Genomic DNA, 14,657 nt, shown 5'->3' with positions numbered 1-14,657 from the left:
GCTCCTGAGTAAATGTTGTGGTTTTTAACTGTCTGAGCAGAGGATGACAAACACTTGATGAACGTTTTACAAATCTCAGGAAGATAAACTATGTATTATAACATCCTCACTGTGCTTACACAAAGTAATAAATCGATACAGTATACTTGATTTTTGTTACATTGCTATTGACAATTATACTGTGATAAATATTGATTATGTTTTATTGTCAGGCCCTAACCTGCAGTGATATAAATTGAGAAATTGTCATGCAACTGTTGAGGCACTTTTGCTTCATTCACCTACATGATAAATAACAGCTTAAACGGAAAGTACAGCATTCACGTTTGAGCTCATTTAGTTCAACTGTAAGCTACTGCACCTGATAAACCTTTGTAAGCTTTAAAACGATTATTTCTTAAAGGTGTAAATGACAAATGTTCAGAAGTGAAGGAAGAGATAATAAACCCAGCAGACAAGGAACTAAATAAACCTTTCATCCAGCAACCAAGCAAACCTATTCAAAGATCAGCAGAGAGGCTGGATTAAAAGAAATATTGTTGGACAAAAAACGTTTAATTGATGCATACAGTCTCTCAACCAATAACATACTTGAGTGTCAATACAGCCTCCTTTATGTTTGTGTTGTTCTTTCTGATAACATTCTCTATGGAAAAATTGAAACAGTAACTGACTCAGTTTCTAATTACTGCCTACAAGCTCTGTAGGGTTCATGACAGATATGTTTCACTTTAAAATGATATCTTTCCATTGGGTTTTCAAAGCCAGGGTTGCAGTTCTACAGAGAAATATTTGATCTTCTGAGACAGAAATCCTTCTGTTCACTCTACTTCTCACCAGCCACCAGTCCCATTAGTGTGCAATGTTCTGCTCAGTAAGATTGACAATCAGTGAATAATTGGTAAAATATGAACACATAGCTGAACAAGAGTCTCTTAGAACATGCAGTATAAGGGCTATTGATACATGCTGTATAAGCTGGTGTTGCCACTAGTGACATTCAGTAGGCAGAGATATAAGATTTCATCCGTATATCATTCTTAATGGTAGATGTTAATGGCTGCTTCCAACGCATACTACCCTTCGTAATGAAGAGTCCAGAGTGATCACTTATACAATACATGATAAGGTAAATGGTAAATTGACAGTACAAGCTACATTCAGTCATTCACAAACACATTCATACAGCAGTGCTATATGAAGCTGCTTTTTTTTTTTTTTTTTAATTCACAAGCTACCAGAACAGCCATTAGGGGCAATCAGGGGATTAGTGTAGCTGCTTTTAGACATGCAATGACCTATGGATAATCTCCTGACATTCTCTGGAGGGGCAGTATGCAAGGACGTAAATGCCTCCGAATTTCTCTGTAGTTTCTTGTGCTGGCCCTATAGTAAAAACTAAAAGGATTGTCCAAATATGCAGATGTCGGTGGGTGTGTTGATTACATCGATGAAGGACGCAAAATGAGAAATAAACAGAAACAATACAAATATCTTGGGATGAAGAAGCAGTGCCATACACGTAGAAGACACAGACACACATTTCAAGAGAGCATCTGGTGAAAAGCCGGCGTTACAGTATGTCCTGCCTGTGCCTGCTGCATCTTACTTAGGGACATTTTGGCATCAGGACTAAAAAGGCGCGGATATAACCACCACCCTTTTGCTTAACTCTACCTGCCGAGCCACAGCCGCCCACAGCTCCTAAAATAAGGGTGAACGTTTTTGCTACATGTTGGAGTTAGATTTGAAAATACATATTTTCTGTGTACAAATACAATTTTGTCACATGAACAGACACAGCAGACACAGTGTTAATGTCCCTAATGTCTTGCAAATACTTCTTGTGCTGTTTTATCAAGTCATCAGTATAATTCATTGCACAAGAAGGCCTAATTATCACTTGATATACAAAAATTAAAGCCATTTGTTACTTGAACAATTCAAATTAACAATTTAAATTGAATTGCTTGAGGTAAAAGGCTTTCTTATCTCATCTTCTAATTACAGCCGAGGTTGTTTTAAAGACGCGCTTTCACTCAAGTTTAGTTTTTCCTCTTCAGAAGGCCAATTTTTTTTGCCAGATTACAAGCCAAGCTGCACTCATTTTTCTACTTTTATTCAAGTCGTCTGTTCGCTGGAAAAAAGCACTTTACACTTCACCCACAAGATCAACAGGGAAAAAATGTCAGCAAATAGAAATAAAAGGACAGCCAAAAGTCTATGCTTAAAAAAATAGGCGGGTGTCCAAAGACGGGAGTGTGTTCAGCACTCTTAACATTGTATTAAATCAAGAAAAAAGTGATGAAAGCCTTGAATAAAACATTTAAGGAGGTTAACAACTGTTGAGCTTGTCAATCATTTAAATCAAGGAAAGAGGGCCAGTGGTAAAATATAGGTTGTGCTGTGTGGTCACTTAAGCAAATTTCAAGGGTACCAACGTTTTCATGTATGCAGAAGAACAAAGAAATGGTTAACATTTGAGTATATTTGCCTCGTTGCATCATCCATATCATGTTTTAAGCTTCAACTGATAGAGTTGCCACTCTCTGTTTCATATCATCAGATCATGCAAAGCAGTTTGTCTCATCATTTGAATATGATCTTTCGCTATGGTTTGTTGGAGATTTCAACACAGACTTTTTAAAGTTGAGCTGGAGTCATGTAAAGGGTAGTGAAAGTAAAAATGGCTACAGATGAACAAGGATGTCAATGATAACCTTCAATCACGTTTTTTTTCGGGTAAAACACAAAGAAACCTCTGAAGATTTGCCTGGTTGGAGATCTGCGTGTGCTTTGTGGGAGGAAAGAGAATCAGACAGTGAGGAAACTACACAGAGAAGTGTAGTGTAGTAAAAAAAAGACCCTAACAGACCTGACTTAGTCTAGCATTTCATTTAAAAGTACTTAAAAGTAATTTGTTTACATTCAATGCTTTTATTAATTAATCTTACATGCTGTAATGAGGTGCTTTCCTCTGTCGTGGGGTAAAAACCTCAAGGGGCCTAAGAGAGGGCTGCGCCTCTACCCTGCCGGCATAGTGTAGGCAGAATCCAGGGATATTCATGGAGAATTACAGCGGCTGCGATGCTAAAGACGAATGCAGCCGAGCTTCCCAATGGACAGTGGACAGGACAAGAGGTATTTGCTCATAAATTCAATAAACTGCACACAGGCACGCTCGATTGGTCAGAGCTCTGCCCAATCACTACTGCTATCTGTCATAATCACTGCTCCAGAGAAATAGGCACACACAAGAGCAGATGGGCAGAAGCAAAAAATACCTTTTAATGTCTATTCTACAAACCAATGGATGATTTTTTCATTGACATAAAGTAAATGATTTTGTGTAGAATTAAGTATTTTACTTAATTCCACCATGAACATATTGAAATTTTTGAAGTGACTTGCTATAATGCTCCATGTAGCCTTAGACTAAGAGTCTGCAAATTTGCATTGAGCTAAATGCTGACATCAGCATTGCTAACACGCTCAGACCAACGTTCACATAAGCATGTACCTCTGTTAGCTTGGTTACACTTTGCTTAATTATTTACAGCAATTTGATGATAAGAAACAACCTAAAAGCTGAGACTGAATCTTGCAGGTATTTTCATCCTTTTTTTAAATCAAAAGTCAGATAATTACCAAATTCACTCATATGAATAGCATTACTCGCTGTATGCTATTTGATTACAATACTTTGCACATTGCTATTGTTAAATTCATATCAAATATGAACTAAAGAGGCCACCAGCAAACGTGAACCGAGTCATCAATACTTTTGATGCACATTGAACACAGAAAGATGAAGAAAATTTGTATCCATAAACAAGAATTGGATGAAATAATCTAAAAAATGAATTAGCATTAGCATTTCACAGCAAATAGATGAACAGTCTTGATCCATTTTTGCACTATTCCGGTTTGCACTACCATCATCCTATCCACTGTTTGCCTGATAACTGCATACTATGTCATGTTTTGAGTACATATTTGGTTGCTTACTTATCTGTTCTGTTTTCACATACTTATATGTTCTGTCTTCTTCTATGTTTACACCGGGGATCAGAGGGAAACTGCATTTCAATCCTGTCTATGTCCTGTACATACATGTATGTCAGAATTGACAATTAAGTTGACATTGAAATGGTCACACATTTGCTGACACCGATGACCCAGAACATAGAGAAAACAGGGTTGGAAAAAACTGTGTAATGGTGATAAATGTGTCATAATAAAGCCATGGAGAAAACAAAATACAGTATTGTCAGTAGATGAGCTCCACAGCTATCTGAAAAAACAGCATTACATTAGTTTAGCTGTTAGTTTAACTGTCTGTTTTACATTAAATAGGAATAAACTGAAACAGAAAGAAAGAATAATACCAAAAGATGTTTGATGCCGGTCGTCACTAGCGAAATAAAGAGGACCTAAAACAAATACTCAAACTGAGCTGTTCTTTATTTATGTATCTGAGAGTGAATATTTAAAAGTAATCTGTAATACTGCTAACATTCCATTAGCGTTAAATTGTAATCTACAGGAAACTGTCACAGCCTCTTTATATAAAGTCTATTGTTAATAGCCACACATTAGACCCCTAATGTCAGGAGTTACATTGATAAAACTCACTAAGTTAGTTAACGTTATGTTAAACTACACACAGTAGCTTCAGGTACTATGAAATGAGCATTAAGCAATAAAGTTTACCTCAATGTATGGAAGCTACAACATTGTTAATCATTGTCCTGTCGCTTATGTAGGTGGGTGTGCAGGGTCCTTGAGCTCTCAGCCAGTTCCACCCTTTGCTCCATCCCAGCTCCACCCTCTCATCCAAACATGGTTGCTTTTGTTATCAATTATCAATCGGGCGACGGCGAAACAATGTCAAATCTGGGGCTTCATAATCTTAATTCACAAATGTCACAATGGGTTGCCACTGGCATAAGTCCCAGATTTTGTCATTGGGAAACAGAGATCACATTGCTCCTCACCCTCATGTACGATACGATCTTCAATTGAAGTTCCTGAGCAGTTATACATTAAACGGTTGCCACATGATCGGCTGATAGGATAATTGCATGAATATGCAGGTGCACAATAGCAAATGAAGACTGAGGGAAGTAAAGCTCGTAGAATAATATTTCTATAATAGCCCCTATATATCTCTGTAAACTTATTTAGATGGAACCAACGGAAAAATTATACAGCAAACCTCCTGATGCTACGTAGTAAGTATAATATACAACATTGTTAAGCCTGTCATTTCAATCAAATAGACAAAAGCGACTTAATGAACAGATCAAATTATATATAACATTATTTCATCTAAACATTTAATGCAGGGAAATGTGTCCCCTTCAGAATCTAATGAGATTTAAGGTTACTGTGTGTTTATGACTGATTTCCATTCAATGATGCTTTAAGTGCATAACATCCAGAAATTCTCTCCTCCCTGCCAGGTCAGGGTTGATTTAGACATCTGTTCCATTTGGCATGTGTATGCTGGGAACACTCCACTCGGTGCCCTGGGCCATTTAACACTTGCTCAATATCTTAAAATGAAACCGCCAGATTGCCTTGGAAAAGTGCCGGCAACAGAAAACTAGTTTGTGTTGAGGGGACGCTGCTCGGGGAAAGGCCTAAGGCAAGAGATTAGAGGTAGAATGTGATGAGGCTTAGCCCCGCATAGGGCTTTTTCCTGGCAGGTTATATTATCTGTTAATTGATGAGTTGTGTTTTTCACTTCAACTTCTTTTGGAATTGGACATTCTCTTTGGGATAACACTGTGACCTCCATCATGTTTCCAAGGGACAAAAAAGTGTCCAGTGACATCAGAAGATCAATAGATCTTTGCAGTAAAAAGACAAAACATTACCCAGCGAATTACCTTGAAGTAAATTTGGCAGGTAGGTGAGAACTGCTGATTTCCCTCATGGCTCCTAAAGGCTGTGGCCTAAAATTAAAGAGGTCCTCCTTTTAACGTACTTACCCTAATGCTCTTGTGAAACAAAGTATCTGATCAAATTCCTTTTTGGTTCTGTTCTTTTAATCCAGGCCTAGTAAGTTAAACACTTACAGAAAAGATTAAAAAAACAACGAATGATTGAATTGAAAAAAATTACCTGTGTATGGAACTAATAAATACCTCTTTTAAACAAAAATTTGTAGAAATACTTAGGTTGCCTTTCTGTGTCTTTTCTTCCCATGTGTCGCATTCAACATCACAAACGCACTCACAACTAAGGTGCTCTCTCACCTCCCTGTCTTGCCAAATTAGTGTGTACATCAAGGTGTCACTTTTCCAACTCTGTCGATCAGAGCCATAGACAGTAAAAACCTGTGTTTTCTGCAGACTCATTTGACCCAGGAGTGAATACTGATCGACAAAAGCTGTTTTTTGTGGGTTTTGGTTTTTTTCACCAGTGGAAAAGGGGCATGCATTGTAAAGCCTATATTCTTTACAAAATATTTGAATGTCACTGTGCATATCGATTTTCTGCAGAAGAGGAAGTAAACAGTAAATTAAAATATGAAAGGACTTGAAAATAATAGGAACATAGATTTTTACCTCCGAAGAGGACGTTATGTTTTCATTGCCTTTTACAGAATTACGCAAAAAATACTTTTTATTAAAACTTGGTGGAAAGGTGCAGGCAAAGAAAGAACGCATTCCCCTTTAGAGCAGATTCAATTAAGGATCCAGGATTTATTTGTCATTTTCTTTAACATTGGGAGATGTTTTTGACATTTTGCGAATTGCTGCAGAGAAATAATAAGAAATAATGCAGAGATTTTGAAGAGAAAAAGCAGGTATACTAAGAGGACTGATATCTATGAATGTGTGCACTTGGTCTGTCTTGATTGAATTCAACGTGCCGTGAACGTAATGATGGTACTTTCTGATACTTTGGAAGTGTATCTGCTTCCATAAACAGCTTGTTAAACATCATTATTTCACAAATAGTATAATTACACCTTCTACAATAAAAAAGGGCTTAGTTATTATATTAAGCATTAGTTTGTTTTCTTTTTTAGTTTACAGATGAAATTGACTTCACATCTGTTTCTTATGCCCTAAATTTAATTAAACATTATATTTAACTGCATTTATGTTTTTATTGAGAGAAATATACATTTTATCACTTGCTCTGCAGGAACACTGTTGGATTTTATTTCCTAAGGGGCCTGCACCTTGGCCCTGTTTTAATTTAACTTCTGCTTTAACGGTGAATTAAAATGTCAGCATGACCTATTGTACAATTCATTTGGCAAAGGTGGAAACACATTTTGCTTGTAGATGTAATATATTATTTTCATATGTTGAGAATACATTTAATGTTTCAGTGAAGAAAAGTTAACTCACAGCTTGGGGAGGGGCAGAGAGAGAGGTGGAGGGCAGCACTGCTCTGTTTCTAAACTTATTTTTTTCAGTACCTTACTCGGAATACACTGTTCCTGCAAATCCTACCACATTTCCTGAGTGATCATTCTAAGCATTTTGTCCACAAAACAATAATATGTATTACACTATATAAATAGTGTTTACGGGTGTTTATATAACACTTAGGTCTAATTGAACAATCAAAGCTCTTCACGGTACAAATCAAATTCACCTATTAATGCTCATACAGTGCGTCAATTCAGCCCTTTTTCTATCACACACCATTCATGCTTTTTCTGCACAGCCGACAAGTAGGGGTTTAGTATCTTGCCCAAGGACACTTCAGAATGCAGACTGATCCGGGGATCGAACCACCTTCTATCTGGTGAACGGACATCTACATCTCCAGAGCCTCACCTGTCACAGTCAAGAGTTTTGGGGTGAATCCTAATATTTTTAGTTTCAGTACAACATTAAATATCAGTGTAATTGATCAGGAAAAATGATTCTCACTTCTTCTCTAAATGAGGAAGCACAGCATGTGCACACACTAGTCCTTAACCCTAACCCGTCTCTCTATAGTTCTGAGGACACTCATTGACATAATGCATTACCTAGCCCCTTATCCTAACCGTAACCATCACACCTAAACGCCTAACCCTAAAATCAACACTTAACCCTCAAACAGCCCATTTCATTTTTGAGGACCGGCCTAAATGTCTTCACAATGATGGTATTGAATAAAATGTGTGCCTCGTAACTATAGATAGACACACACACGCATGCAAGCACACCCACACACGCACACACCCACACACTGCTGGCAAACAAACAGACATGTTTGAAAACACAATCTCCTTGGTGGAGGTAGATTAACCCAGAGGCTTCTATCAAGTGAATATTCATTTTAATGAATATCGATTGTAAGGCAACAGTTTGAGCCTGTAACTGAAAGTTTTCCAAGTAGAATTCATTTAATATAAATAGTTGTTTACACTTGATTAACATGTTTCAGTCCCCCCACGTGCACATCTATGAGCACTGGCAGAGCTGATGTTTCTTGACAGGGCTAATGTGGAAACAATGAAATCAGTTGTCCTCTTATTGCTCGGTCTTACAGGCCACTGCGTCACTGTATGACATCAGTAAAACCTTTTGCTTGAGTTCTGACATTATTTTCATCTCATAAGCACCCTCTCTCTGCTGTGACTGTGCGGGGGGTTTATCTCTGTCAAAAATATGTATTTTTTTATCACCTTGGGCTTTTTATCCAATAACACAAACTCCAGGGATGAATTCATTTTATTCATGCAGTCAATTGATATTAAATTAAAGGCTCATGCTGGAGATGTTCTGTGTATGTATAGCAGAGCCCCGGCACCAGAGTATGACACTGAGCGGCTTTTTACTCCAAATCACCTGAGCCATCCATCCACATGTCCAACAATCTGTCCACTCCACCGGCTTTCTCTGAACCCATTTCCCTCATTGCCTCTACAGGGCCGTGTGTGATTGATGGGCCTGGGGACACCCTCACTCTGCTGTGTACCTAATCGCAAAGTATAGACTAGCTGTAACGCTCCATTAGGGGCCCGCAGCAGCATGGTGTAATGGTTAGGGAAATGGGGTAGGCAAGGGAAGGTCACTGGTTCACATTCCTGCGGGGGTTCACTGCCGCCGCCTTGTCGCCAATTGGAAAAATGAATTGCGACACTTTGCAGGGTAATGCATGAGCACAAGTACCGAAAATCCTCTTCAGTGGACAAACATTTTTATAACTGCAAAGGCGAATGTGACCTTCCGCCTTGCCACAGTACAATGAGAGAGGCAAAGTCAAAACTGCTATTGACACAATCTGGTAATGAGCTTGTCAGTCAACACATTAGTCTCTGTTTACTTCCAGGAGTGAGACAGTAGGATTTGAAAAGTGCCAGCGACAGAGTTGCTGCTCTTGAATAATTAGGTCTCTGTACAGCAATGCCACAACCATCAGAGAAATACTGGTAGAAGGCGGGATTCTAACATCCTGTCGGGAAGGATGAGCACCACAGAAGCAGCCACACAAGTCACTTTAGGGGCAACAAATTGGATTGCTCGTTGGCCCTGTGACTGATGAGTTAATTAAAGTGGAGGGGTATGGAGGAAGAAGTCAGACACTCCTCCATTTATTTTTCCTGTATTGACTATATCTCCACACACTTCACTGGGTTGAGTAATCGCCACCTCTCTGCTCAAGCAAACAACTAAAAGGGAGGAAAGGGACATTGTCTCTGTCAAATGTGATCAAACTGAATTCATCTAGGTAAAGACAATTGTGAGTGTGGAAAATGTTTGACTTGTGACAATTGCATATGTCATGACAGACATCTTCAAAAGACAGCTGTCAACAACGCACCACATGTAGATGGAAATTATATTAATTATGAGCATGTTTTCTCAATCATGCTGATTTGGCTCAGGAGGGAGAGCGGCTGGTCCACATTTTGATCCCTCGTTACCCCTATTCCGCATGCTGACACTGAAGCGCTACATTTCTGCCTGCATGGCTGTGAGAGCAGTGTGTGAGCAATGTGTGAAAGAGACAGTGCTGCACTTAGATGCACTGCATGACTATGTGTACGAATGGGTGCAAAATTGAACTGTAAAGCACTGTGAGTAGTCATCAAGCTGAGAAAAGCTTTGTATAAAAACAGATCATTACCACTTGGGAATCCAAATGATGCTTCTTCACGGAAATCTGTTAAGCAACCTCCTCAATTGGAAAAAAAACAACATTATTTGTCAACAGAATTATACTTGCCTAAATTAAAACTTCAAATTATATCAACAAGATTAATGGCACCAATTAGCTAATTTTACAGTACTGGGACAAATAAAGCAAATAACTGCCTTTGCCAGCGATTTAGTCTGGGAGTCTTAATCGAACAGCCTGGCTTCGTGTTCTGAGCAAGGTAGGAAGAGTGGTAATTTGAGCCCGGCCTTGTGACAGGTGCTAGAGGGGAAAGTGGGGGAGGTTTAGAACACCGCGAAATGTGGTGAGGCTGCACGGTGAGTGTGCCGAGACGGATTAAGGCTTAGTTTGGGCGTGGGATGTGTGTGGTGGGTGTTGTGCTGGGGACTCAGGTGGTGCCTGAGGAGAGCACGGCACGTCTGCATGTTTTTTTTTCTCTCTGCTAGCCACAGCTTATGTGCCGCCTGGTAAAGAGGAACATAGTGAACCCAGAGAACAATTATACACTGTTCAACGGAGGCTGGATTTGCATGAGCAATAACGGCTGCTCGGCTCCGTCCTTGCAGTGACAGGGGAGACAGTTACGCAAACAATCACTGGATAATCATTAATGCTGTAGTGGAACTGATGCAGATTAGTTTTTCTGTGTTTTTGTGTGTTTTGTACTTTTGTTAGAAGCTTTTCTCTTCGTGCCAAATTATTCTGGTGATTGTTTGGGGAAGTGACTGCTCCCTCAAACCTCACTTTATGAATGACTATTAGATTAGAATATAGATTTTGGTTTCAAGATTTGGACAAAGTTTATGTCAAAAGTTCATAATTGAGAGCTGAAGAAAGAAATACAAGATGTATGTGCATGCAAGCTCGATGGAGTATGGTGCATTTTATTGCATTTAATTGTCCCTATCCATGTCCTTTTAATAACTTACCCTATCTTTCTCCATTTTCCACACTCACACACATTTATTTAAATATTTGACAACCAAAACCAAATCATGTTATGGGGAAGTCGGGGGTTGCCGATTACTTATCAGGTTGCTGGGGTCGGCCAGCTGTGAGAAACTCATCTGCATCAAATGATGAATTGTTCCCTGTAACTAACTGCTCTGAACCGACCTCCAGTACGACCCATTTGAATTGAATTTACAGAGTTAGTGCTAGGAAACTTTCATAGAAAAAAAGATTTTCCTCTTTCATTTGAAAATAAATATTGACCGAGCATAAAAGCTAGTTCACTGTTGCAGAGCTCAAAGAGACTCACCCTCTATAAAGGTGAGGAGATTAAATTTGCTGCACTGTGCGCATCGCTCTGAATTCAAAAAGAGGCCTTGGGGAACGATCACCTATTTTTGAAAAGCTCTGTATGGTTTTATAGGAAAATGCAATCAAAAGCCCACTTGAATACTTTCCAGTATATGTAGCATAACAAGCAGTGGGATAGAGTGGACTTTAAAGAAACATTGCACAACACTGGTCCGTCTGCCAGTCCTTTGTCCGAGTGATCCGCCCAAAATCTCCGGCCAGAAATCAGGGCAACTGAGGATGACAGTAGTTGACAGGAAGAGGAGCAATTGTTCACGTAACAAGCCAATAATATTCCCAGGCGTCCTCTATATCCAGGGGCAGAAGTTTGTCCACTTTCTTCAAAACAGGAAAAACAAACTAAAACAAACTTTTCTAAACGTTCTATATTCTGTGTGTAAAATGACTTGAAACGTTAATAAGTTCCAAAATACGGCCCCAAGTTTTACGTAATAATCTATGTTCTAATCTGTATATTTTTTTAATAATTCTATATTTCTGGTATCCTCTTGAAAATGTGTATATGCTAACAGCTGCCATGGGACTGAGGGTTGTTTTTCAAGGAGATTGGTTTTATAGTTCATTCCGTAAGTTCTTCTCTGTAGTGCAGATTAAAAAAACAACCTCAGTGCAGTTTCCCATGAGCCTCTACAGAGCATTCTTTAACACTTGAATCTATCTAATTAGCGCATTTACTGAGGAAGTCTGAATGCAAATATAAATGCATAACTGCAAAACCAGGTAAAAGATTTTGTGGTAAGAGGTTTGTGGTACAATGTTGTGTAAGCATCATTATATCAATGTAGGGATCTCCTTTGAAGGATGCTGCCAGTTTTAAGATTTAATTTAGTCCATAATGAGCAGCTACTGGTGGAGCATTTCTCTTGGTCATCCTTTACTTGATTATTCCTTTTTATGTTCAGCAGACTTGTGGTAAACAAGTTGGGTAACATTTCCATCAGACAAAGCATTAAATTAACTCACTCACTCACAAGATCATCCCTCTTTCATCATGCAGTGTTATTGACAAAGACGAAGATGATTTGCTATGTACAGAATCTTTCCCATTAAAACAGCATCTGATTTTTGTGACAGTTTGTACCACTCTGCCCACCACACATCTGTCTGAGAGGAAACAAAGGTTTTGTCCACACTTCCTTGGAAACACAAACTTGAAATGTGTAAGCAAAGGGTGCTGTGCTTCTGCATGTTGTGCAGGAGGAAATTGAATTAGTTATTTTAATCCAATTTCAGCAGCTTTCCAGGTTGACAGAGAAGGATATTATTTCAGTCCGGAGCAGTCTACGCATTTCATTCATTCACTCCGCAACATGGTGTAATGAAGTTAAAAAATCACTGAGTGTAGCCAAGCCACTTCCAGTTCGACATGTTTAAACTGCTTTGGCAACCCGGGGGCTCTGCAGACATGTGAGACACATTTAGTCTGCACACATTATATACAGAGACTGTGACAGGAAGCTCACAAACACCCCAAAATACTAAAAACGTACAAAGGCTCCCAGGAGTTATCACATAATATCTTAGTTTGTACTTGTTTACACCACTTTATGTAAGATCGAATGATAAATTAGAAAAACTAGATAAACCAGAGCACCACGTCACACACAATTATAGTCAAATTTGACTCTAAAAAGGTCAACGCTGGCTGTGGTGCAACGTGGTGCAAGTTTATAAATATCAGAAAAATATAAACCAATGCAACAGTTTTTATCTTTGGAGGTGCAATCAAAGCATATATGCACACAAAACTGGGTAAATCCTTTTTTTAGACTTTTAACTCAAATTTGATCAAAATAAAATGTGTCTACATTAAGACAAATGTAAATCAGTGAGTGAGCAGAATTAAGGCTTCTGACGATTGCCTGTGTCACGACAGATGTCCTCAAAAAACAGCTGTTAACAATGCACCACATGAAGATGGACATTTTAATAATAATTTGCACGCTTTCTCTTTCACACTGACCAGGGCAGATTTGGCTCAGGAGGGGGAGCGGGTCGTCCACTGGGGTCATCATTTTGATCCCTGTCTACTCCAGTCCATGTGTGATAGAGATAGTGCTGTACTTAGATGAACTGCACGAATATGTTTATGAATGGGTGCAAAAATGTTCTGTAAAGCACTTTGAGGGGTCATCAAGCTGAGAAATGCTTTGTTAATTTAAAAATATCAGTTTGTAAATATATGACTAATATAAACCCATGCAACAGGTGGAAACAGAGAATAAAAGTGAATAATTTATGGACTCGCTTTACCTCAGATAACACTTTCTAAAAATAGTATATTTCCCAAAATGAACCACATACACACAAAAGTGTAACCAAACAAACCTCACAATCATTTCTGACAGATATGACATGTGTCAGCTTACCCATGGTGCAGTTGGTGGTGAAGTGAGGCTCGATAGTGGCCGTGTCGTCCTGCGGGATCCGCTGATCGTAGCTGGCTGAGAGCCGGAAGGGAGATCCCCCATGTGTGCCCAGGGTGAGGGTGACCACTGCCCAGCTGCCAAAGAGAGAAAGCAGGAGCAGGATCAATGCAAGGATCAAACACCACGGCTGACAGGTGAAACCACATTTGTGGCGCGGGTCGGGGGTGAGGGTGGCGCAGGCCTGCTCTGACTGAGCTCCTAAAGTTTCCGAGGGGGGACTGTCCAGAGCTTCAGCAGAAGCCGTCATCTCGGCTTCCTCGTTGTCTTCCATTTTGGGGGGATCGCTTTCCTCTTTAGCCTGGTGATGCATGGCCCACCCTTTGAGCTCACCCCAGATTGTCAGGTGCGAAGTGGTGCCTCAATAGAGCGTGCGGAGAAGAGGCTCTACGGCTAGACTTTAAAGGCAGCAGGTGTGTTGAGGGTCGAGAGACAACCACACACTCAGGTCAAGTTGTTATGTTGTGGCAAGCTGCGGTCCTGCGGTGAATGCTGTCCTCCCTCGGCCAGCGGCTGGCTTTGTGCAGTTCAACTGTCCCTAATTTTATTAAGCAAATTGTACTGATTTCTCTTTGGCTCCGAGCTCATCAACAATCGCTCTCTCTCCCCCTCCCTCCCTCTCTCTCTCTACCCTCCCCCTGTCTCTTGTCCATCCCTTCCCTTTTACATACAAGTCATGACACACATGAAAATACGGTGAATACTTGCCTCCATGACCAAAAAGTAAATATGCCAAACCTTACACAACAACTTACGCTAGCAACAAATGGCAACAAAGCTGCGGCTAAC

The 14,657-nt window shown here is 39.6% G+C and overlaps 1 protein-coding gene across 1 annotated transcript in view; it reads right to left on the bottom strand.

The window, feature by feature from the left end:
* alk (ALK receptor tyrosine kinase) overlaps positions 1–14,657 on the bottom strand; it is a 359,720-nt gene that overhangs the window by 72,925 nt on the left and 272,138 nt on the right. The window contains exon 5 of the mRNA XM_053435382.1: positions 13,812–13,945. Within this exon, the coding sequence (XP_053291357.1) occupies positions 13,812–13,945 (134 nt within the window). The remainder of the gene's footprint in view (positions 1–13,811; positions 13,946–14,657) is intronic.

The sequence above is a fragment of the Pleuronectes platessa genome, chromosome 11 (assembly GCF_947347685.1).
Source record: "Pleuronectes platessa chromosome 11, fPlePla1.1, whole genome shotgun sequence".
In the NCBI taxonomy this organism is placed as follows: Eukaryota; Metazoa; Chordata; class Actinopteri; order Pleuronectiformes; family Pleuronectidae; genus Pleuronectes; species Pleuronectes platessa.
This window is presented reverse-complemented; position numbering and strand designations above follow the sequence as displayed.